Source organism: Euprymna scolopes, chromosome 10, assembly GCF_053919585.1.
Source record: "Euprymna scolopes isolate OS-2025 chromosome 10, ASM5391958v1, whole genome shotgun sequence".
Lineage (NCBI taxonomy): Eukaryota > Metazoa > Mollusca > Cephalopoda > Sepiida > Sepiolidae > Euprymna > Euprymna scolopes.
The window spans coordinates 45,878,376-45,904,234 of record NC_136491.1 but is presented as its reverse complement, the minus strand read 5'-3'; the positions used below and the strand labels follow the sequence as shown (position 1 = coordinate 45,904,234).

General features: G+C 28.4%; 1 protein-coding gene across 50 annotated transcripts in view; it reads left to right on the top strand.

Annotated features, from left to right (window-relative positions):
* The window catches only part of LOC145285972 (disco-interacting protein 2 homolog C-like), a 421,962-nt gene that overhangs the window by 289,117 nt on the left and 106,986 nt on the right, over positions 1–25,859 (top strand). For all 50 annotated transcript variants that reach the window (XM_080134543.1, XM_080134534.1, XM_080134527.1 and 47 more), the window contains one exon: positions 6,643–6,798. In XM_080134543.1, coding sequence (XP_079990669.1) covers positions 6,643–6,798 — 156 coding nt within the window. The remainder of the gene's footprint in view (positions 1–6,642; positions 6,799–25,859) is intronic.

Here is a 25,859-nt window from a genome sequence, read left to right as displayed (position 1 = left end):
CTTATAATCAGTTTTATCTGATATTTCTACAAATATTGATTTCTCTATTCAGGTTGTAGCCTTACCAACCATCTCCATAAACCCTAGGATTGATATTAATGAAAACCATGCCCTCCCCTCACCATAAAGATACTAATATACAGTCTATAATGGTGAAGTCCTAGCTTTACCTCCACATAACCTTTGATCTCTCACACATGCACACACGCACATACTATTAGCCATTGCATTCTGAATTTTGTACTTACTTAGCACTTATTACCTACCGCCAGGCATAAATTGCTGTATTTTCTGATTTTGCTACTTGTTTCTTAAGCCACAAGTGGAATTATAAATCTACCTGGGATATCCATCAACAAATCTTTTTAATCTTGTGTTGGAGTTTGGGAGATTCTTTTCTTTTATGAATAATCTCAATGGTCAGTATGTAATTTGTACATTTTTATCCCCCCCCCCGTTCTTTTAAAGTTCAATTCCAAGTGACTGAAGCTAACACTTGATTCTGTTATGATTTGCATTTATATCCAAGGACTCTTTTACGGATAGATGTTCCCTTTTAGAGATTATCTATATTTTGCTATAGCTTGGTCTTCCAAGGATTGTGTTATTTATAATGTTCATTTCTCTTGGAAACCATGCTTTTTGTAAATTCTCATCCTTGTTCAATCAAATTGACTTCAAATTTGAGATGATTGTTTTTCATTTTCCCCATAGATTAACAGGATGTATTTTTACTAATTTTTAATAAAAGTAAAACTTTTTTTTTTTTAGAATTAATTTTTAAGTTATAACTGAATCATTATATTCACAATATATATATAAATATATATATATATATATATATATATATATATATATATATATATAATACACACATAAGTTGAAGCAAATACTAAATATCTACATACATATGTCATCTTATGTGTATTTATGTGATATAAAATATATATATTTAGCAATCAGACTAATTTCCTGTGCAAATGGAACATGGACGCCTCTGTGTAGTTTATTTGATATAGCTTCATTTTCATACTACAGATATATATACACACTAGCAGGGCACCCAGCATTGCCCGGCCATAAAATGCACTTAAATATGATATTTTGATTAATGCAGATTTCGTATTATTATATTATATTGGATCCAATATATAGTAATGATTTCCAAAGTAAAAAAAAAAAAAAAAATGACTTGCGCACCACCACCAAGAATCGATGTTTAGCTTAAGATCTATTTTTTCTGTCATCAATGACTTAGCTATGAAGACATGTTTGCTGCAAGGCTAAAAATTAAAACATGAACCAATAGCTACTACGTTATGCATGTATGTTCGTAATGCCGGTGTTCAACCTTCACCTGGCAAATTTCGTTTTTTTTTTATCTTCACACTTTTGTACCGATTTTCCTGGGCTAAAACCCAAATATAAAGTTTTGCATGGGTTCAAATGCCTTATATATGAAATTTCATGTCTGTAGACCAAAAACTCTAGAAGTTTGGTAAGCAAAAAATTTTTTAAACAAAAATATATACATATACATGAATATATATGGAAAGAACTTTGTGTTTACTATAAACTTTTTACACAAATATTACGCAAGTATAAATCATGTAGAATATCTGCATTTATATAATTACATGTAAAACCGGTCATCCCCTGAGAAAACCGAAGAAACTAATAGGGAATTAATTAAAATAAATGTTTCAAATAATATGCAAATTAGCTATTATTATTATTATTATTATTATTATTATTATTATTATTAGCTAGTAAATATTATTATTATTATTATTATTATTATTATTATTATTATTATTCTGCTGATGGTGCACATAAGTTAATTGGTCCTTGGTCAATGTAGGGGAAACCCTTCATACAGACAATTACTATTTTTTGGGGGGATACTGCCAAAGTTCCCCCTTTTTGCCCTTGTTTTAGGGGAGCTGGTTTAACCCCACATTAAAAACGACCTTGTGTCTAATTTGCTTTCGTGGGGAAGCAAATAAATACAATAAATAGAAAAGAGGGGTTTTTAATATGAATATCAGTACAAAAAAAAACAATTTATAAGCATATCTATATATATATATATATATATATATATATATATATATATATATATATATATAGTCCATAATAATCAATTTACTATACTTATTCGTATATTATAAAACTCTACTGATATATTTAGCTTCATTGAAATAATATTGGAAAATTTCTCACCCCATATTTTAATATAATATTTAAGATATATAAATATAATGTAAATACTAATATTAATGTTATTCATCAAAACAATTAAAACTACAGTATTAAACAAACAAGATGCTATACACAATCCTTAGAAGGGTACTTCAATACCGGAAATATGTGTTGATATTTATTTTTTTACTCACGTTCACCCCTAACAAGGCATATCACCACTTAAACATAAGGAGCTACTATTTGGGACCATGCCTAGAAAAGATTAACAAGATGTTAGTTTACATTACATTTAAACTTCTGCATATCGGTACAGTCAGGGAAGCAGGTTGCAGGAAGGGAATTCCAGTATAGCTGTTCAAGAGAAGAAACTATTAGAGTAGAAAGCTTCCTGGCATTTAGGGACTTCAGCAGTGAAGGGGTGAGATTTTGTTGCTAAATGGGTTTGTCGGAGAAATGTATATCGAAAGAGCACAAGTGCAACAACTTCATCAGAGTATATTCCATTAAAATATTTGTAAAACAAGTACAAATACAATTGCGGCGATAGGACAGGGGTTGGAGCTTAGTTGACAAAGTGGGACCTATTAGATTGAAAACTCTTATATTTAATGATTTAAAAAATACATATTTCTTTTGTGGAAGTTTTGATTGATTTGCTTATGATTATATTATATACTCATTTACATTTTACCTGGCAATCCTTGTTTGGTAACACACAGATAATAAATGTTTGCTTATTTATTAGAATTATAAATCTATGTATGCAGATTGTCCTGTGTAGGGTTGCAAGTAGGACACCTGTCCTTCCAGAAAAAAAAATCATTTAATATCAGTTTTGTTTCATTTCATTTTTTCTACAAGAAATTTAATGGTATCATTTATTTCTTAAGTGGTTGGATTATAATAATTGATTGTCTGTATTTGTAAAGTTATAACTATTTTCATTAAGTTAAATTCATTTTTGAGAATTTATTTTCAATAGTTATTTACTGAATACTACTTTTTACATTTTCATGAGTTTATTTAAAGAATCAAAGATTGCAGTGGTCACAATTTTAGTCTTGGAAAAAATTGTATAACTGTGTACTGTTCCTTTTAATATTGTTATAATATGATATTCATCATTTTAAAATTTCAATTTGTAACAATTTTAAAATCCTTTAATTTAAAGAAGAAAAGGATTTCTTGCTCTTTCTTTAGTGACCTCTTGATAATTGAAGGTTGATAAACCTGTATTTTTTTCAAATAATTCTGTTGTTTTTTATAATAATTTTTCAAAGAGGCTGATAGGAATAACCAGTCATCCTTCTCCTCGATACAACTTGAAGAGAGGTGGGTGGGAATAAATTTGAATATTACGGCCATAATTTGATATTTTTCTTCGAAATTCAATAATTGAAAAATAAAGATTTGTGTGAGTATATATGCAAACTATCCTTCCATTATCACACCTATGTTCTATGTGAACATCAAAACAGCTTATTGTTATTTAAACCATTAATACATCTTTTTAAATATTGCATATATATTAGAGTAAAAACACAAACATATCTACTTGTACACCTAATGTGCATAATTATTTATAAACAATTTATTATTGATTAGTGTTCAACATTATTCATCTGTAAGTTTACTGTCCTAGTAGTTTTGTTAATATTAGTTAATATTAACAGCAAGTAAGGTGATTCAATAAAAAATGAAGAAATTATCAAAACCTTTCTTAAAATATTATGTTCATTAATTTTCAAGAGAAGTAATTTAAATGTAAAAAATTGGCTTATAAAATTGTTTATATTATACATATGTGATGTAAGTTATACATTTAAAAAGAATACTTAGTTTTGATTAATAACTGCCAGATAATGAATAGTATTTTTTTGCATATATATCTCAGAGGTAGGGCGCCTAGTTTAAAATTTAGAAGAAAAAAAAATTCTATTCTTGATTCTGCTATAAAAATTGCAGATAACTGAAAAAAAAATCGACTTGGTTTTAAATAACTTGACACTAACAACAAAATTAAAATTTACCGATTAATGTTTTTTTGACATTCATTTTTACATGTTTAGTGTACTTAACACCATTTATTCAATCATATTTAACAAAATATGATTGACATTTTGTGTCTATTTAGTCTGTTAGTCATGTTTTTCCTCAAATTTTGGCTGACTTACATGAGTCAAATTGAAAATTAAGTGTTTATTCTACTGAATGTATATAATAAATGAAAACCTTTTATTTTTTTAAATGGGGGAGAGTCATTTTCATTTTCTGGGGGAAGTAGAACAAGGAACTGCATTGTCTGTGTTTGAATTTGGTGTGTAGTAAATTCTAAATGAAAAACTATTAACTTTAGTGTTAAAATGGAGGCATAGCAATATTTGCCTGTTCATGACTTCAAAGAAATGTATAAAAAATTTAGAAGGTAACCAAATGCTATTTCTCCCCTATTTCTTTCACTCACTTTTTTATTTTTTCTGTTCCTTTCTCCTCTTTCCTTTTCTACCTTCTTTCTCCCCTTCCCTTCTTTCCTTTTCTACTTTTTTCTCTTTTTTATCTCCCCTCTTTTTCCATTTTTTTCTTATTTATTAAAAATGTTTAAAACTCATATTTTAGACTAACATTTAAAAAAAATTTCTTTCAAATTAAATTAACACATTAAAATATTTTCAGATCCTTTCATAACAACCATATTAACAAGTTTTTGCATATATATATTTTTTTATTTATTTCATATCATACTCATGATATGTCTTTATTCACTCTAAATAAATACAATACTAACCTTGATTTATTATTTCAGTCTGCATTAATATAGTTTTTGTTTTATTCTTTTCCTTTCAGTGAATTTGTTTTGTTATAAATTTTTACTTTTGTATACATTTTAGTTGTATACACCTGTAAAGCAGATCACTAGCAACAGAGTATAGATAGTCGAATAGAATCTGCATACAAGAAGACAAAAACAATAAAATGTAGAAATCTGCAACTTTTGGTTATACATTTAGAAGCAGGTATTATTAATATTATCATTATCCTCTCCTTGGCAATGATAATTTTTGGAGAATATTTTTCTTTCACAATTCAAGATGAAATAAACAATCTAGTAGAAATGTTTTAAAGTCATGCATTTGTTAAAAATGGGTTCATACCTAAAGAGAAAAATGGTATACTAATACATGCATCTAAATGTCTAACTGAAATTATTAAACAAAATAGTGAGCTGCAGATTTTTTTTTTTTTTTTTTTTTTTTTTTGGAAACCAATCTCTCACACATTTATATAGATGTGATATAGATTTAGAGGATAAAAATTCAACAGAAGGTACAAGTAAATTAAAATTAAAAGGTGAAATAAAGCCGACTAAGTGGAACATGGACATGTGTGGATGAATTGATATTTTGCTTTTTCTCACCCTGCTCATGCACATTTTGGACACCTGTTACTACTATGGCCCTGTCGGTGGGGCATTAGAATACGCCGACTGCCCCCTGCAGAGGGTAAAAGTCTCTCAATGGGGGTCCTGGATATGACCTTAAACTATATTCAGTGGTGAGGCCCCAGCTTGTGGGCTTTGGGGAGTGTGGAGCTACCCTTTAATTACCATTGCTCCCAGGTCCACTCTGACCCAGAGTGGTAGTACCTGTTAGGGTCCCAACTATGGGTTAAATAGAAACCGACGTGAAAACAACAAATATATTCTATAAAAAAAATTTTTCTTCAAAATCTCTGGATTCGGCATTAAATAGCCCGAAAAGGGTTGATATGCCGTAAAACAAAAACAAACAACCAACCTGTTACTACTACTTACACCTGTATGCATAAATACTTTGTGTGTTCCTTGAAACATGTATCTTGAAAAAACCTGAATAAATTTCCTCTTAGGCAGATTATCAATTTATCCACGTGCATCCATGTTGATTTTACTGTGTTCTATTTAGTTTTAGTTTATGATATAATTTTATTTTATTTTGCTTATATATAGGTTCAAATATATTGATAACATGAACTTAAAACTAATTTTTTTTTTTTTTTTTTTTCTTCAAAATACAAAAAGCTTTTATAAAAAAAATTAATTATATAAGCATTAAAAACAGTCTATTTGGATCAACCAGCATTTTGCTGTTGTCATGATGAAACTGTAAAGTGATTTAAGAAATTAAAATTGTCTTTTAATTTCTTACCTCACTTTACAGTTCCATCGAGATATGTTAATGTCAGAACACTGGTTGATCTCTGTAGACAGTTTCTAATGTTTGTATAATTTTATATATATATATATATATATATATATATATAATGAAATTTAATAATCTAATACACATTTAAATTCAATTTTTTTTTCTTTTCTTTTTTTTTTTTTTTTCAAATTATAACTGTTCCCTATTTTACTGGTTACTTTTGCTCAATATTTGCTTAATTCTATTCTCCTTATAGCCCAGCATTACTCTCAACCCCCAGATGTGACTAGTAATGCTTCTAAGAGCATGCGCGGTGCTGACAGAGTCAATCGTTTTGGTCAGACTCACGCATCTTCAATTCGTGTTGGTGTTGGTGTCTCTTCTAATCTCTCCACTTTTGAAGAAGAATCAGGTGAGTGCCCATTTTTCTTTCTTTTTTTTTTCTTTTTTCTTTTTTTAAAAGAATATAAAAAAAACACGTTTCTTTCTTGATACTCTTCATCAAAGCTTTCTCCATCTTTTTACAATTTTTTTCTTCCTCATTCATTCTACCCATTCTTTCTAGATGAATATGTCAAAATCAGAAAGTATAAAAAAACAATATAAGCTTTACTGGTAATTGTTTTCACATTTTTGTTTCATTTAATCAAGAAAAATCAGTACAATGTATGCACCTATGATAAAACGAAAATATCATATACCAAAAATCACATAAATTGATAAGAAAATCAAATTTTATGAGTCTGGGAGGAATGACTGTCCAACCTGTCATTTGAAACAAAAGTCTCAAAAAAAAAAAAACAATGATAACTAAAAATAATTTCAAACACACAAGATTTATGTTGTAATGCCTACAAATTACTATTAATTGCTTAAAAATGATTTTCTTTATAAAAATAAAATTACTTAATCAATTTACATGATATTTGGAAGATGATATTTTAATTTTGTCACAAGCATGTACATTATAGAATATTTTTTTAAAATTTTAATGTAGGAGAAATTCTGGACAACAACCATTTTTTTTTTATTCAATGTAGTTATTCTTTTAATATAAACTAGAAAAATAAACAAGTTTTTTTTTATTAAATATATATTCAAGAAATGTAAAAGGCTTGATATTCTTTCAGATAGAGCTTTTTTATTCTTTTTTTTTTTTACATGGAGTTCACCACATATCAAGGCCCAATGGCCACTCAGGGATAAGGGTTATTGTGTGTACAGTAATCAAAGGGATAGTGTAGCAATAGTATTGGAGAATTGGTAAGGTGTCATTACTTGGAGGGGGCGGTTCATCAGGAATTTGTTTGTGTTGGACTTGAAGACATCCAGGTTGAAGTCGGGAGGGAAACAGGCAAGCAGAACAGAGTTCCACAGGCGTGCAGTTCTAAGAAAGAAGTTTTGTTTATGGTATCTACGTTTTGATTTAGGCACAGATAGGGAGTGGGGAAAATTATTGACGGTGGTTTCAGCTAGTCGGGAGTTTTTTGAGAAAGATTGGCAAGGGGGGACCAGAGAATGGAGTTCAAACGAGCACCTGCCATGGAAATAACGATAGAACAATGACAGGCTCGCTACGTCTCTTCTGTGGAAAAGAGGTTGCAGAGTAGAGAAAAGGGCATCCCCCACCAAGCCACAGAGTCTATTTTGTACTCTGTCAAGGCAGGATAGGCTGTTTTTAGCAGCCCCCGCCCAGATGTGGCAGCAGTACTCCATCTTTGGACGTACTTGGCTCTTATATAGATAGAGAATTGCATCATTAGTGAGATATCTTCTGGAGCGGTAGAAGGATCCCACCATTTTCCCAGCAACCTTGGCCACAGACTTGATGTATGTGTTCCATTTAAGATCGGGTGTAAAGGTCAAACCCAGGAGCTTATCAAAGCCTGGGGCCTCCCTTAGACGAGAGCCATCCATTTCAATTGATGCCAGATGGGGATCAGAGCGTTTATGATGTAGAGATAGGAGCTTGGTCTTAGGTGCATTAAAGGTAACCAGCCACCTCTTTCCCCACTGTACCATGCGCTCAAGATCAGAGGAGAGAGAATCAGAGAGAACATCATCATTTACGGCCTTTGATGTGTTGCCATAAATGGTCGTGTCATCAGCATAGATGTCAACGAAAGCTTTTAGTATGTGTTTTGGGAGATCATTGATGTAGATCAGGAAGAGAGTTGGGCCCAGTATGGACCCCTGAGGGACTCCAGCATTAATACTGTGGGCCTCTGATTTCTGCCCATCAACAACTACTCTTATGAGCCTATCTGAGAGAAATGACTTAATGATAGAGAAAACATTTCCAGTTATACCGTAGCTGGAAATCTTGTGTAGTAGGCCTTTACGCCAAACCTTATCGAAGGCCTTTGATATGTCAAGAGCAATTGCCCTAGAAATGAAGCCTTTGTCGAGAGATTCGCTGATCCTATGAGATAAAATAATAATTTCTACTTCACAGCTGGCCAATCATTAGAAGTGTCAATGTCAAATATTTGAAAAAAATTCAAACTAAATCAAAACATTTATGAACTTTTTTTACAAATGTATGTGACGTTATGTAATTACTCCTTGTTATTTGAAAATGTTCTTAAATATGATTTCTTTTCATATATAATTTTAATTTCAAAAAATTAAATGTCATAGATCTCTATTCATTTTTTATTTTAAATGTGAAATATTAAGGAGACACATTTATCTTTATTATTTAAAGTTATGACGAGTAAATAGCGAAATCACATTTGAAAATATTATCAGGTGATAGCATATGATTTCACATACATTTGAAAAGTACAGTTACAATTTACATTTTAGCTTAGTTTGAAATTTTATTCAAATGTTTAGACATTTTGGAGAACCTCTGGCAATTTAACCAGTCATGAAACTGCAGTAATATGTTGTGCAAATATATCTATATATTGCAAATAAAGAGAGAAATGCAGAAATTTGGTTGTTTTATTTTAATTTTACTTTGAACAAATATAATAATATCTATTAAAATTTTTAAACAAATGTTAGGCTTTTTTAAATATTTTCTAGCAATATTAGGTGCACTTTTGAAAATTTTATATCAATTTATGTTTTAACAAATAAGTGAGTCAAATTTTTCTTACAGAATTCTATTTTTGTAGTCAAGGTTTAACTAAGCATTTAACTTAAAACTATGGATTCTATTGAAATACTTCACATTATTTATTTTACAGTAATAGAGATTTCAGATCTGTATGTTTGTATCAAAATGAACGCATTATTTAAAAGAAACATGCTATCAAACAACATTAATCACATGTATTTATTAGGGTAGTTAAATATGACTGATGTTATTTAATATTTAGTTTTGGTATGTGTAGAAAATCTCCATTGGTACTTGTACAGTTTAATCAAGACATTAAATAATGAAAATATCAAAAAAAAAAAAGTTATATTGTATGTATCTGTTATGGAATGAAGTTCTCTGGAAAAAAATTTCACTTAATCTGATCAAGTAGTTTTTTTTTTTTTTTTTTTTTTACAGTGAAAAAAACAATTTATGATATTGAGCAAAAGGTAGTCATGTTTCGATTTTTAGGAAGAAAAGCTGGTATTAAAGATGGGGAGGAAGTGTCAGCTCTTTAAACTGAGTTATCTCCCTGTGGCATGTTCAAAAAATTCAAAGATGTCTTTATTGCACTATCATGGAAACATGTTTTTACGCTATAAAAAAAACTACTCAATCTAATTAAGTGAAATTTTTTTTTTTTTTTTTTTTTTTTTTTTTTAGATTATCAGTCCAAAACAGATACGTACAATATAACCTTTTTTCTGATATTTTAATTTTTCAATTTCTTGATTAAACTATGCAAGTACCTCTCCATTATAATAAAAAAATTATTTTTAAATAAAAAATAAATAAATTTTTAAATTAAATCCATAATCTTAGTGATCCATACTCCCTTCCTAGTGTACAACCACTTGCTAAGAGAAATTCTATATTAAACATATCCTGCTGCTGAATATGCATATCATAAATATATATATGTTATCAAAGAGTAAATCTTTAACAAAGCAAAGTTTTTATAGATAAAAGCTCAACACTAACAGAGGAGCAAACAAATATATTAAATGAAAAATGAGGATAAATGTTATATTTAACTTTATTATATCATTGGAACAATAAGGAAAAGTAAAGGGGAAAATTAAGAAGAAAAAAACTCTTTAGGCCATGGCGTTTCAAAGCTAAATGCTTCTCACCAGAAGAGAAGGACCAGAATTATACAAAATGTAAATATAAAAAAAAAACAAAAAAACTGGCTTAATAACATTTAGATACGAAATGAGAATGAAGGAATAGGAGAATATGGTAAAAATAATTAAAAGTAAATACAATATATAAGGATAAATCGGAAGGGTAGTATATGTGTAGGTAATAGTGGAAAGACATATATAGAGAGACCACAATAAACTAACAGGAATCATTAAAGAAGAGCTGATAATAAGAGGAAAGAACAAAAAATGGGGAAGACAGATGAGAAAGTGAAAAAAGAAGAAGAGGAGATAGAAACAGTAAATACGGGATATAGAAATACATATATAAATAAATAAAACAATCTGAAAATGAAGAAAATGGGATTAGAAACATGTTCAAATAATGTTTTACTATTACCTACATATATAATAACCCTTCTGATTTACCCCTATATATTTTACTTACTTTTAATTATTTTTACTATATTGTCCTATTCTTTTATTCTCGTTTTATATCTAAATGTTATTATATTTGCATTTTGTATAATTCTAGCCCTTCTCTTCTGATGAGAAGCATTTAGCTTCGAAATGTCATAGCCTAAAGAGGTTTTTTTATTAATTTTCCCCTTGACTTATCCTTATTGTTCTGATGATATAATAAAATTATATATAACTTTTATTCCTCATCTTTCATTCAATACACTTTCGCACAAACGTGCACACACAATAAGCACATTCAGCAACATATAGATATATATATGACTACTTCATTTAATCACATAAATTAATATACGAAAGTATAATTTTATGCGTAAACATTAAGTATTTACTTCAAAAGTGCTCAATAATAGGTAGAGCTAGGTAGTAAGTTATAAAAATATATATGTTAATTAAGCTACACAGAATATTCCGCATTTCATCCATGCTAGGATTCGTCAGGCTTATGCGAAGAGTTGTAGTTGTCTCGCGTTTTTATATACGCACATTCTATTGAGTTTTTAGTTAGCCAATCAGCTTCCTAGTTTCCACTGCGCCCTTCCTAATCAGAAAATGGGCAGGCACTTACAGGGCAAAGGCCCAGTTGACCTTAGGTTCAACCCTTCCTTTGTGTGTGCTTTTTTAGCGGGAAGCATAGATATCTAGTGATCTGACCTATTTTAAACCTAGGTGTAGGTAAATGTGTTTTTTTTTCTTTTTTTTTTTTTAATATTATGTTAGTATAATTATGTATGTTTATTTCCATCTCTCTCTCTCTCTCTCTCTCTCTCTCTCTATATATATATATATATATATATATATATAGAGAGAGAGAGAGATATGAGAATATTATCGAAATCATCAGTATGTGTTAAATGCATGTACTGAATCAAAAGTGCATAATGTCATGAATAAAACAGTTATAAAATTGTATAGCTTATCTTGACTATCTAAGTAATTAAAATTAATTTTGTAAATTTAATTCAACATTATTATTAATTCAAATGTTATTTAATAAATTAAACTTTTTTCTCATTTGTAATTTTAATATTTAGTCATTTTAATATTTTTATTTTATTTCCATTGTCTCTATTTCCAGAATTATTGGTTTTAAGATATTTGGTTTTCATTTTTCTTAGTAACTTTATATCCTTTTCCAATAAATCTCAATGATTTTATTATTAAGTCAATATTTTACACCCGATATAAGCCCATCTATTCTTTCAACTAAACTTTCAATCAGATAAAAGTAGAGGAGTGTGTGTGTGTATTACAAAATTATTTTTGTCTATATTCCACTTTTTAAAAGAATTTAAGATATTGTTGATATATTTTTATTGTAACAATTTATTTCTGGAAGTAATAGGGCACTCACTCTTTTCGCTTTATTTTAATTTTTATCATTTATTTTTTTTCTTTTCTCTGGTTTTATTTTTAAGGTTATTCAGTTTGAATTTATCTTTGTAAATTAAAATAAATAAATAAATATTACAGCTAAGTTTTTATCTTGAATGGTTATTTTCAACCTTGAAGCATAAAAAGATTTTTTTTATTAAAAAAAAAATAATCAACTGTACTCATTGTTGAAAAGTAAAACATTAAAAACAGTTTTATTGCTGGCTTTATTAACACTATTATTACCAAAATAATAGATTAAAAAATATTTAACATTTTTTTGGTCCATGTCCAGAATTCCCCTATATTGAAAAATAAAAATAAATTTATGATATATGTAGCCACGATGTGACAAAAATATCATATCCCAAAAATTAAATAATTTGTTAAAGTAGTTGAATTTTTTAAAGAAAATCGTTTTTAAAACAATTGATGGGAATTTGTAAGCATTACAACATAAATTTTGTAAGTTTCAAATTATTGTTGAGTAATCTTTTTTAGATTTTTGTGTTCAAAATGGTGGACAAAATAGTTACTTTTCTGATATTTGTAAAATTTGATCTTATTTTTGTTTTTTAATATAGGGTAAATTCTGCACAAGAACCTTTTTTTTAAATATTATTTTAAAACATGTTTATAAAAGTATTTGAGTTTAATATTTCATGTAAACAAAAATTTTGCTGATGATCAAAAAGATTGAGGTTTGCTTTTTCAAGGTTGAACCATTGAAGATAATACCTGGCTAATATATTTTCTTTTTCTGAATTTTGTGAATGTTTAAAAAAAAAAAATCCTGGCAAGTAGATGGGCGCCACCAGATTATTGATAAATGCCCTAAGGAATATCTCAAGACAATAAATCATCAATATTCATGTATTCTTCGATATTGCCTCCATCAGTATTAATGTGACCTCTTTCTAAAAATAAGTCAGTATAATTTGTTTTATTCCTTATAAACCATTTGTGTTTTCCATTCCTCATAATCTTGAATACATAAAAACTTTTCCATTTATTTACAGCCATGAAAAAAAAAAAAAATTTTTTTTTAATAATTCAATTTTTTATTGCATGATTAATCCATTAGTGATAAACTTTAAGAATCTGAGTGCATTTCAATAACAATTAATAATTCATATTATTTGGATTTTTCAAACTACTGTTCTCATCTTGAGTATTATTTTCACAGCATTTCAGTCAATGTAACCTCCGACTTTCTCCATTTGTAAGTTACACTTTTCTGGAGATTAAAGGTTCAATCCTCAGTGTGAGTGACGCTCAAAATACAATTGTGAATTACTTAGAACTTATATTCAGTCATAGCTGATGGAACAAGAGCATACTATCCATTTGGAATTCCCTGCAGATTCTCGGGTTTAACAAGATACACCTGGAGAAGGTCAAAGGTTACATTGATTAAAATGTTGTGAGAATACCACCCAAGATGAAAACAGTAGTTCAAAGAATCCAAATACGAATAATCTATTCTCATCTAAAAAGATTCAGAAATATAATTATTTTCGTTATCATAAGTTTACACATTTGCTTTACATATTGCTTTTACACACTGGTATGTGTTATATGGCTTTAAGAAATTTATTTTTAAACTAATCTATCTATATTTATTTATTTGTACACTGTTATCCTCATCTTCATAGTTCTTGTTGGTTAACCACGTTTTGCCCGACTTATCCTCTGGCCTTCTTCAGGTGATTAACCACAACTGGATAGGAATGCTTAGTCTTGTAACTGCATTCCCAGTAATTACTGCCTTCCATAGTTGTTGTCTCGCCATGTTTTTGGCCAACTAAACCTCTGGCCTGATTCGGGTAGGATTGAAACTGCTATCTTCAGATAATGCTCACCTGGAACTATAGAGATGCAATGCCTCTATCTACTGCGCCATGGATCCCAAAGTTGGCCGAAACAACAGCAACTATGAAGATGAGGATAACAGTCCACAAATAAATAAATAAATACACAAATTATTCATCGTGAAGGATTCCAATAAAAAAAAAATATGTAACCTCTGTTAGTTAGGTCTTTTTTTTCATCTCTCTTTCCTTCAAGAAATTAACTTGAAGGAAAGAGAGATGAAAAAAAAACCTATTATTCTCTCCCCAGTGTTTTCCTTGGCCCTCTCCTGTGAACTGAACATACTTCCTCAATGGTTCTACGTCTGCTAACCCAAAAACTCTCATACATTCTTTCAATGTGGTCTCGCCATCTACTTTTTTGCATACATCTCTCTCTATTCTCTAAATTTAATATTCCTCTGAGGTTATCAGATCTACGCCTGTCTTTAAAACACATACATCCATTGTATCATTCTCATATCATTTCTCTCCATGCAATGCATGTCCTCAACCCTCACTGGCCAGGTTTCATTTCCATACATCATCACACTGCATACACATTCTCAATAGACTCTTCTCTTGGTCGACAGTGGTAACACTCTGACCTCAGTAATGGCAGAAGTTCCATGAACCTAGTCGATCCACTAATAATTCCTGCAATCATACTAACACCTGTTTCACCAAAGTAGCAAAATTTCTTGACAACCTCAATAGCTTCTCCATCAAGAGATACTTTCTCGACATCTGAAATTTCATTCCATCTTCATTATCTTGCACTTCTTGCACACAAATTGGTTATCCTCTCTCAAACTACCAGTAATTCCACTATACTTGCGTTTATATTTAAATTATATTTAATACATGATAGCATTAGAACTATTAGCAATATTTATTACTTCTGTATTAAATTACAACACAAAGCAGCAGTCACTATTTTTAATTTTAGTTATGTAATATTCAAAATAAGAAAATGATCATAAAAGCAAATAAGAAAAATTATTTATATTTTAATAAATTATTCAATTTTAATTAAAAAAAATAGGTTTTCAAGGAATCCAACATAAAAGTGCAATCAGTTAGACGCAAATAGAATGGCTGGCATCCATAATGCAATTAAATTAAAATAAAAACTACTTGTTTGTTATTGATATGAACTGAGATTCTATAAGTTTATCACAATTGGAGGAGCTGTACGAAAAATTGGATTACTTAAAAAAAAGTAGCAATTAGAATTATTTTTTTTTTATCACATGCTGATTCTAAAGAAACAACCTTTTTATCAGAATTCTTGATTTTAAAGTGTTTGTCATGTTTAATTAGTTTTACTGGATTTAATTAATATTTGATCAGTTTTCATGTAGTTTTCAGTTTTCATTAAAATAGTGCTAAATGTTTGTTTTGTGAGGGGCAGCTAAAGTTATCTTTTATTTCTAATAAATTAGCCTGCTTGTGAAGCGAATATCCATTTTTTTTTTCTTTGTGTGATAGATTATTATTTAACAGATCCTGATAAATCATGCTAAGTTTTACATATTTACCTAACCTGACGACTTTATAAACATTTACCAGGCTTAAAAATTAAAATGAAAATTTTGAAAGGTTGAAATGAAATAAATTATATAGATTTGGTTGGGGGGGGGTGAAACATTTCCTTTTTATGGTAGTTTATTGTATGCATTTATATTTAATTTAAAGAATATTGATGAAAGAATTTTAGTTATATATAATTTGTAGTTTATTTATGTTGTAATGTTTTATACTGAACAAATTATGTCTGAATTTAAGATAAAGATTAATATAATTAAAGACTAGCATAATAAAGAATTTTGTTTTTTCATGTAGGCATTACACAAAATATCGTTTTTCAGATGTCCTTTGTAACAAATATAGATTTTGATAAATTTCACAAAGAAAAACAATAGTGCTAATTTCTCCTCCATAGTTTATATAATATTTTAAGATATAGTTTCAAATGAGGTCATCAAAGTTATTTGATGCTAGTCTGAAAAAAAGTCTTGCTTTGAAAAATTCTTTGCACAATATAGAAGCATTGAAACATTGACCAACACTTTGCATATGTCACAACATTCCAGTATATATTTTCCTATTCCCTTTAAATCAAGAGTAATGTTTGTATATCACACTGCCATCATTTTCTACCCTTCCTTTTATATATATATATATATATATATATATATATATATATATATATACACATTGTTATTGTATTTATTCCTTCCTTTGTATTTTCCGAGTTTATCGTTTGCTTGTTGTTTTTGTCATGTCTTGTTTTTTTTTTGTTTTGTTTTTTTCGTTTTTTTCTTCTTTCTTGTTTGTTTTTTTTCTTTTCTTTTGTTTTCTTTTTCTGGAATGTTTGCTTTACATTGACTAATTTTGCTGATTATTAGATTTTCTAGAAAGTGGGTGACTTGTTGCAGTAAATGCATTATTTTGAGTGATAACCATATTATTTTTATTTTTTTTAATACGGTTTGTAATTTCTGATCTCCATTTTTTTTTTTTTTTTTTTTTTTTTTTTACCTTCTCGATCCTGCATTTCTGGGTTTAACTAAGTTGTAAAATGTAGACATGATATTTTCATTACTGGCTCTATCTGTCAGTCCTTGTTACACTTTGGTGATTTTTTTAACTTTGGCCATGATGGTTAAACTTCTGCTGTTGCTTTTTGTTATCAACAGTACAAATAAATTTTGAAAAAAAAAATAAAAAATAAATAAGTAGATTTTAGTTTTGTTCAATCTTTAAATTTAACTGTACATATCCAGTGTTCATACAAACCTGTGGTGCAGTGGATAAAGTATTTGGTAAAATTTAGTTGTAAGTTACACTCTTCTTGAAGTTAAAAGTTCAATCCTCAGGGCAGCCGACAAATACAATTGCAAATTCTACCCAGCCATAGCTGACAAAATAAGAGTATGGATTAGATAAAGCGTTACGTTAATGTTTCGTGTAGATTCCAGAGTTCGACAGTACACACTTGAAGAAGTTTGGAAGTTACATTGACTGAAACATGAAAATAACACTCAAGATGAGAATAATAGTCCAAAGAATCTGAATAATATTGATAATCAATCCTTATCTAAAAAAGTCAGAAGCATACTATCTATTATTCTCCAAGAGTAAAAGAAAAATTACCGATTTGATTACAAAAAAAAATAGAAATTTAGATGACTTTAGAAACGTTGTGAAATGGGAATTTTTACAATGTTTCTTTTAGTACTTGACACTAATTGTTTAATAACAAATAATAAAGTGTAATTAATATGGAGATGAGAAACATGCACAGATACTAACTGAAATTGCACAGTTTAATTTATATACTTATTTTAAGAACTAAAGAGAGTATAATTGCACACAATAACTTCCCTTTAATTTGTTCTGCTGTATAGGGGAAAATATTTTCAGGAAAAAGCAAAATAAAATATATCTGTGTCAATAGAATAGTGGCAGGAAGTATAACAACAAAATAGACCAAATATGGTAGACAGATTGCTATTTTGGTCTAATTTTGAAAATCCAACAGGATAACTTTATATGTTACAAAAAGAAAATAGTCCTTTGAAAATAGTTAAATAGTAAATAAATATATGTAAATAATTATATAAAATATTGCAGACTTTTTAGACATTTTTTTCTGTTTTTATAAAAAAAAAAAAAAAATCAGAACTAACCACTTGATTGCCTTATTGAATGGTTAAAATTAATTTTCTCAATCAAGGCCGGATGATTAGTAATGATAATATTTAATTTAATATTTTCATTATATTTTTCAAAGATCAGATTTTTCAATTAACTTTCTCACAAAACACATCTTATTACTAATATCAATTTCTTGATTGTTCTTACACATAAACAAAGCTACAAAAAAGTATTAAATATAACGTGTTTAATATACTCATATACGCACATGTCAAACTTTCTAAGGCATGATTATTTGATAATCAAACGTACAAATATATGTAGAGATCTTGTCTAAAAGATAGAGGGGAAACTGACTGCATGTCATAAAATTTGTTTGGATGGATAGGAACAGTGGACAATGTTGTTGCTTATGTGGTCAAAACAAAAGGGAAGTGAACTTGTTACTCACTCTTTTTTCTATTTGCTCAATCAACTATTGACTGGTTGCCCCATTGCCATGTGATCTGGGACTCCATGAATTAAGAATAACCAAGCTTAGCAAATATCATGGTTATGCTTTATCTTTTCTGTCATAATTCAAATTGCTTTATTAGTATATTTACATAGCTTCATATATGTATGTAGAGAGAATATTGCTAAAAAATCATTAACTTATAAAAAAATAGAAAAAATATTATTACAAAATATAAATATTAATAGCTGTATGATTTTTTTCTTATTCCCTAGTATTAGAAAAAAGTTTAGATAATAATGATAAAAAAAAAAAAATAATGCAATAATAGTCCATCTAAATGTATAGTTTCTATCCATCAGCCAAATACCAGTAAAAGCAAGATAACTCCAATATTTCACTAGAACCTATCATGACCATTTATTTATTTTAAAAAAATCATTAAAGTCTAATAAATGCTTGTCAGGTAGTTTTTAGTGCCTTGTTCTTTGTCAAAGGACATGAATGGCTTTGGTTTCACACTTTGTTGCAAGTATCGATTTTCTAAAGTGTTTGATTTAACCCTATACAAATTACTTTGATTAAATTTTTGAAATTATCTTTTCCTATTAATTTCAGTAAACAGTTTTAATTATTTGATTAAACAAAACTGAATTTTTTTGCTGAGCTGTCTTTTATTTATTTGCTAAAATATGTTGTGACTTTTTTTTATGATTCATTATTTAAGAGACAATATAGCTAACATTCCTAAAAACCATATCAGAACTTGTTTTTCTAAAAGAAAGAAGTGAAAATAATTGTCTCGTATTTGAAAGGCAAGGAGAAAGGAACGTCGAGGGTCTCAGCAATAGAATTTCATTTCCAAAGAAGCAGCTTTATTTCCTTCATTTTTCATACACAAAATTCAATGTACTTTTTTTTTTAAATCAAATATGATAGTAAATTCTTTCAAGATTTTTCTGAATTTATTTCCACATTGTCTTATTTATCTCCATTCTTTCATTTGTTATATTTTAGACCTTTATATCACCTACCAATGTTCATTGTTAATTTGCTATATCTGCCATTCTCTTCTTTGGATTCTAACACCCAGCCTATTTATTGAAAACTGCCCCAATGAGATACCACTTATCAAAGCTAAAAATTTCTTGAGGATAAGGGTCAATGAAACATAGATTGACAATTGAATGATAGTGAATATTTGAAAGGATTTCAAATCACTGCATAATCCGCTTAAATCAAAATCTGACTTTGAAAACTAAAATTCTTCTCCATTTGTCAAAAACATTGCTCATTGGATGTGAGAATTAAGGGAAAAATAAGGACAGCTGCCGACTGTAAATCCTTTGTCAGTTCTTGTTTCTGTTGTTGCTGAATGTCCACACACTCATTTCATCATTCAAAACAAGGCACGGGTTCTTATTGCTATAGTTGCTATTTTCAAAAGTCCTTTTCTTTTTTTATTTTTAAATTTAGATTTTATTTTTATTTAATTTGTTTGGATAAATAATTCTAACTTAAAATAAAAAGTTTTTTTTATTTATTTTATGATGCTATACGTAGTATAATGTTTAAAATATCTAATGGGCCAGGTGTTTTTATGCAACTATACTGAAATGAAATGATGAGAATAACCCTCTATCTCACTGTCATCCATTTTAAATACTTGTTTTTTTTACTTGTGAAATATAATTATGGGCACATGTTTCACCACTTTATAGCTCATCATAGCTGATTCTAGTGAAATTCGGAACCAGGATCACAGTGGCTTTACTTCTGGACCACAGAAACTCACTAACGGTAGATGAGGATATATCGCATATATTTTAGTGATATTTGCATAACTTGAAATAAATATATAGCAATTTTTTTAAACAAAACAAAATCGTTTTTTTAGTTATCAATAAAATATTAAGAAACCAACGAATTTGTTTGATCATGGAAAGAAGAGATTTTTTTTAATTTACAATTTATAAATGGGTCACAAAATCAAGTAAATCTAACCAGAAGTAAATTGATCGGAAATTATGTTTTCATCAAAATGCACAGCATCGAACAAAAATATTTTAAAAACAAAACTGTTAAAATGAAAATCATTCAAAATTGAAAACAATAAAAACAAAAATAGTTAATTAATGAGATGTCCTTTTGTAAAGCCATAGGAAAATTAGTTAACCTTACAACTTTTATTGCATATGCATGATCAGTATATTAGAAACTATTATCGTTCTGTGCTGTGATGTTGAAATATGTTTTAAACTTGTCGTGAGAATGAGAAATGACACAATTTCTAAGTATGAAGAAAAGAAAGCACAAGTTTATTGTTATTCAAATATTAACAGCAAAAAAAAAAAAAAAAATCAAAGTAAATATGAGTTTGTTACTAATATTTCAGTTTATGGAACTATTTAGAAATGCAGTGACATCATGTTTGGCCCCAGGTTTGGGGGATGATAGGCTGCAGCCTGTATTAGCCTATAGAAAAATTGTTTCTTACACTCATTATAGGTTTCTTATATAATTAAAAAAAAAATCTAATATGAAGAGATTGGTATTTGGGTGATTTTTTTTTTTTTTTTTTTTTTAAGATGAAAAAGGTTGCTTTATTGTCGATTCTTAGCTTCACCTTGCTTCTGTCTGAATTTTGATATTTTTCCTCTCCAAACCTTCCTTCCTTTTTTTTCTTCACATAATTTTCTTGGTGCCATTTATGTAGACTTAAAAATAGAAGAATTGAGATTTTCAAATGGCAATGGGAAAGGAGTTAATATATAACTGAAAAATTGCTTTTGACTTGCAGATTAAATGACATGAATTATCTTGTTTTATATGTCAAGTTTTATATAAAGTGAACATGTGAAACCAACTGAATCAACAATTGCTACACAAATAAGTCACCGTAATTATTAAACTTGTCTCCTTCCTATGCCTAGATGTTAAAGGAGAGGGAGGTAGTTTGAAAGATTTTTCTGTGCCAGTTTATTTTTTGGGGAATTGGGAAAATAAACTTTTGTTTTAGAAGTTTTTAGATGAGGAATAATAATTTGTGTTATTTGGACTGTTGTTCTCATCTTGGATGAGAACAGATGTATTTTGTCCTATAGATTCCAGAGTTTAAGGATCATAGAGAAGGTCAGAGGTTACATCAGCTTAAATATGAAAATAACATCCCAGATATGAACAATAGATGAAATAATACAAATTATCAATCCATGTCAAAAATTATTTGATACCTGAAATCCGAAGATTTTTTTCTTTGAGGGGAGGTAACTAGTTTTAAGTATACCTGTCAATTCAAGACGATAAATTGGCACCTCAAAAAGCTCATTTAAACACAGTTCAAACTCTTGTTATCCATTTGCTAAACTTTCAGACAATTATTTAAATAAAAACTCTAGGTTTTTTCCCCCATTTTATTTGGTTTTGTTTTTTATAACTCAGTTTAATTTTGAAGAACTTTATACTAGCATAAAAAATAAAATTAGATGATAGTGGAAAGTATGTACCTACTGTTCACATATTTTCCATTCATGGAAAAATGAGCAACTATTTTGTATTCTGTATATGTGTGCAAAGAAAGGGTTTGGAAAGTTTTCCAATTGAACTAAAAGGGGGCATTACGGAAGTACCAAGAGAAGTGTATGTCAGAATCTTAAACAATTTTGCAGTAATTGAATGGCAATAAAATAAAGACTGTTTGGCGTTACTAATAGAAACTTAAATGAACTCATAGACAAGTTTATTTGTAGCACATATAGTTGGATTGTAGAAAGGATTGTGAATTTTATTAATCATGTGGGGGGGGGGATCACTGTCCTTACCTTACAATATGGACTGGTAACATGATATCTTGTTAATTTCTAAACTTGCTGAATCATTCTAACTGAAATCATAAGCTACATAGAGTATTTTATAATTTTGATAGCAAAGGGTGATTTTTTTTTTTTTTTTTCTTCATATTCCTCCTTTTTCCTTTTTTCTCCTTATGTTTTATGTAAGCTTTATTTTTATGTTCATTTATTTATTTATTTATTTATTTTTTGATTCAGTTTTATCCTTTTTATTTCTTGGGAGCTGGAGTGATTCAGTGAACTTGTTTTTTGTTTTTCTTTGATCTTTTCAAATTATAAATTTTTTGCTTTCACCCTGATCCAATTATCCACTTCCATTTTGTGGTGATTTTTATTGTCTACAATATTGTAATGTTCCGCTGTTATCCTTTTAATGTTTTGTTTGATTTTTCTTTTTTAATTTTAAGTAAATTTATTTTAACTAACCTCAGATGGGCCAGAAATCTTTCATGAAATAAACTTCAATGGGGCCACATTTCTATTATTTTGAACTAGAATTGTCCAAAGTAAACCTATATAAAAAAAAAATTCCACATAAAATTATTAACTCTATAAAGACAAATATACTCAAACTCAGACCATTTTGATTGCCTGAACAATCTAGGATGTTGAAAAGGTTGCATAAAATAGTCATGAAAGAATAACAACATATGATGGCATGATTGTTTGAAAGCAGGTTTTTTGGACTGGCTAGATAGTCTATGGAGACATTGAAACTAGTTGGGGTTTGTGAACACACTGATCTTGATAATTTTAATAGACAAACTATTGGGTCTCTTATAAGAGACTTCAGAGATACAGAGTGATACCTCCCCTCCACAAAAATGGCAGCCATGGAATCATTAATAAAATTCACAATCCCTTTTGCAAACTAACCATACAAATACAAATAAATTTCAGAGTGACTGATTTGTTCACCATGTTTCAATCAAAAATGACCAAGTCTTTATTTTTTCGCTGTTCAAAAATAAGCACACCTGGATATGATATTAAAATTTCTCAGTAACTTTGACACATTCTGGCTGTGATTAGTCCTCTTCAGTTCAAGAACAGTCTAGGGATTGCTTGGATAGGCATTTTATTTTTAGATAACTTCACAGATAAAAATTTGAGAGAGGAGGTAAGCCCTTTCAGGATTATACCTACTAATGAAACAATCACCAAAGTGTCCCTGCATATCATGGAATAGCAATAAAACATTGATTGATTGTGAATTTTATTAATGTTTCCATAGGTGGCATTTTGAGTTTAAAGCAATTATTTTACTGGAATTGGTAAACTAAGGACACCTCCAACTTCACTTCACTAATTCCTTGGTCAGTCTATATTTAAAATCATTTTTACTCTTATGAATTAAATGACAAATACAATTTATTTTCATCATTTATTTTAAAATTTAAAAAAAGTATTTGTTTTAAAGGAAAGATTTTTTAAACAAACATTAAGAATCAAAATTAATTCAAGAAAATATTTAAAAAAATTAATTAAAAAAAATTTCATAATTCAAAAAAAAAAAAAAAGAATAGAAACAACTAGTGATTTACGTTTTTTTAGATATAGAAATGAAAGTAGTTTAAAAATCATTTGAGCATCGTCACTTTTTCTATGAAACTAACAAAATTCATAATAAGATCCTCTTCGTTTGTGACATTTAAAAAATTGTTTGAATCAATCTAATTTAAAATCATGAACTAAAAACTAAATTTTTAACTAAAAATTTTCCTATTTCTTTAAACAATTGATAACATTAATTGTTATCACATTTCTTTGCCGTTCTTATTTACCATATTCTTCTTTCATATCTTTATAAATGGTTAAAACATTTCATAGAATAACCAATAAAATAACTACAAAGTTCTGAATTTCCTTGGTCCCAACAAAATAGTAGCCTAGTCGTCAATTTTAACACTTTTATCAACCATTAGAAATTTATTAAATATATTAATTCTTTTTTCAAAATGATGGTTTTATTGAACATTTCAACTCTGCTATTCCGTCAACTATACACTTAAGTAATATATATCAATTTTACAAGAAAACAAAGCATCGTTTTTGCTTTGAGTACGAAAGGGGGGGTGGTATTGAGATTCAAAAACTTAAAATCTCAAATTTTAAACAAGATTTCATAAAGTTTCTTTTTATCTTTGTGGAATTGTCTGAGTAAATATTAGAAATTAAATATAAATGTTTGTCAACTGATAAGCCATGTTCAAATATCTTTCATGTCCTGTGGCCAGACAACATCTGAGGTCCAAAATAATCTTGTCCTTTTTACTGCTTACTTGGATTTCTGGTTGTTTGATATGTTTTATTTGCAAAAAAAGATGGCAAAAATATCAAGTGATAATCATAAAATGTATGAAAATTATATCTTTTAGTTGATATTGGATAAAAATATAAATTCGAAAAGAAGGAAAATAATAAGTATTCATTTTATTTATTTGTTTTTTTCCTTGTCTGTATCAAAAGTTTATTAAAGAGATTTATATACTATTGATTAGTTGAATTTTAAAAAATTGTAATACTGAAAGGGTAAGCGGATGTTTTAATTAAAATATTTTTTTTACTTCAAATTTAGCCATATATAGTAGTGGCGGTTATATAGAAAAAAAACGTGTATGAATTAAATCAAGCAAAATGTAGAAAAAAAATGGTTAAGTAGATAATCACCAAATGCAAGAAAAATTAAATCAATAATATTTTGGGGTGATTAATATTTTGTCTTTTTTTATTGAAGGCTTTAAATTTTTTCAATAAAATGGAAAAAAATATTTAGTCACCCAAAAATGTTTTTGATTTAACTTCTATATTTAGCAGTTATCCATTTTTCTACTAATTGCTTTTTCTTTTACTGATCTTAGCCATTTTTTTTTACAATTTTTTCTGACAACACAGTGTTTAAAATTTGTTCTCAAATGTAGCCAATATATGAGATCCAAAATGTTCTCACAAAATTGTATTTTAATTAGGTGGTATATTTCATATTGAATACTCATGACAAACATCTATAACAATGGTTCTTACCTGGAAGCGGGGTGTTATAAACTCCTAAAGCTATGGATCTCATTTATTTTTAATTTTTATTATAATGGAGAATGAAGAGAAGACTTTGAATATCATTTAAAAGGCATATGGTGTCATCACGGGTCACTATATTTTCCGGTGTAGTTATGTACTGCATTTCTATTCTGAATTTTGGCTACAAACCTACAGATACAAAACGACTATTATAGTAAGGATATCTCATTTGGAGGAGATTAGCATGCATACCAGTATATAATACTTATAAATAATTTCTTAAATCTGAGGCATTTTTAAGCTTTAAAAAATTGGTGTTTTCTGCATGGTAAAGCACTCAAATAATTAAATGTAAACTACAAAAATTCATAAGAAAATGAATACAAACCTATTGAAAAATTCAGATTTCAAGTCTGTCGAAAACCTAAAAAGAAAGTAAAAAAATTCCCTATAAATATTTCAATAAAAATGAGTTTTGTATTTGGATTATTCAGACTACTATTCTCATTTTGGTTGTTTTATTCACAACATTTCAACCAATGTAATC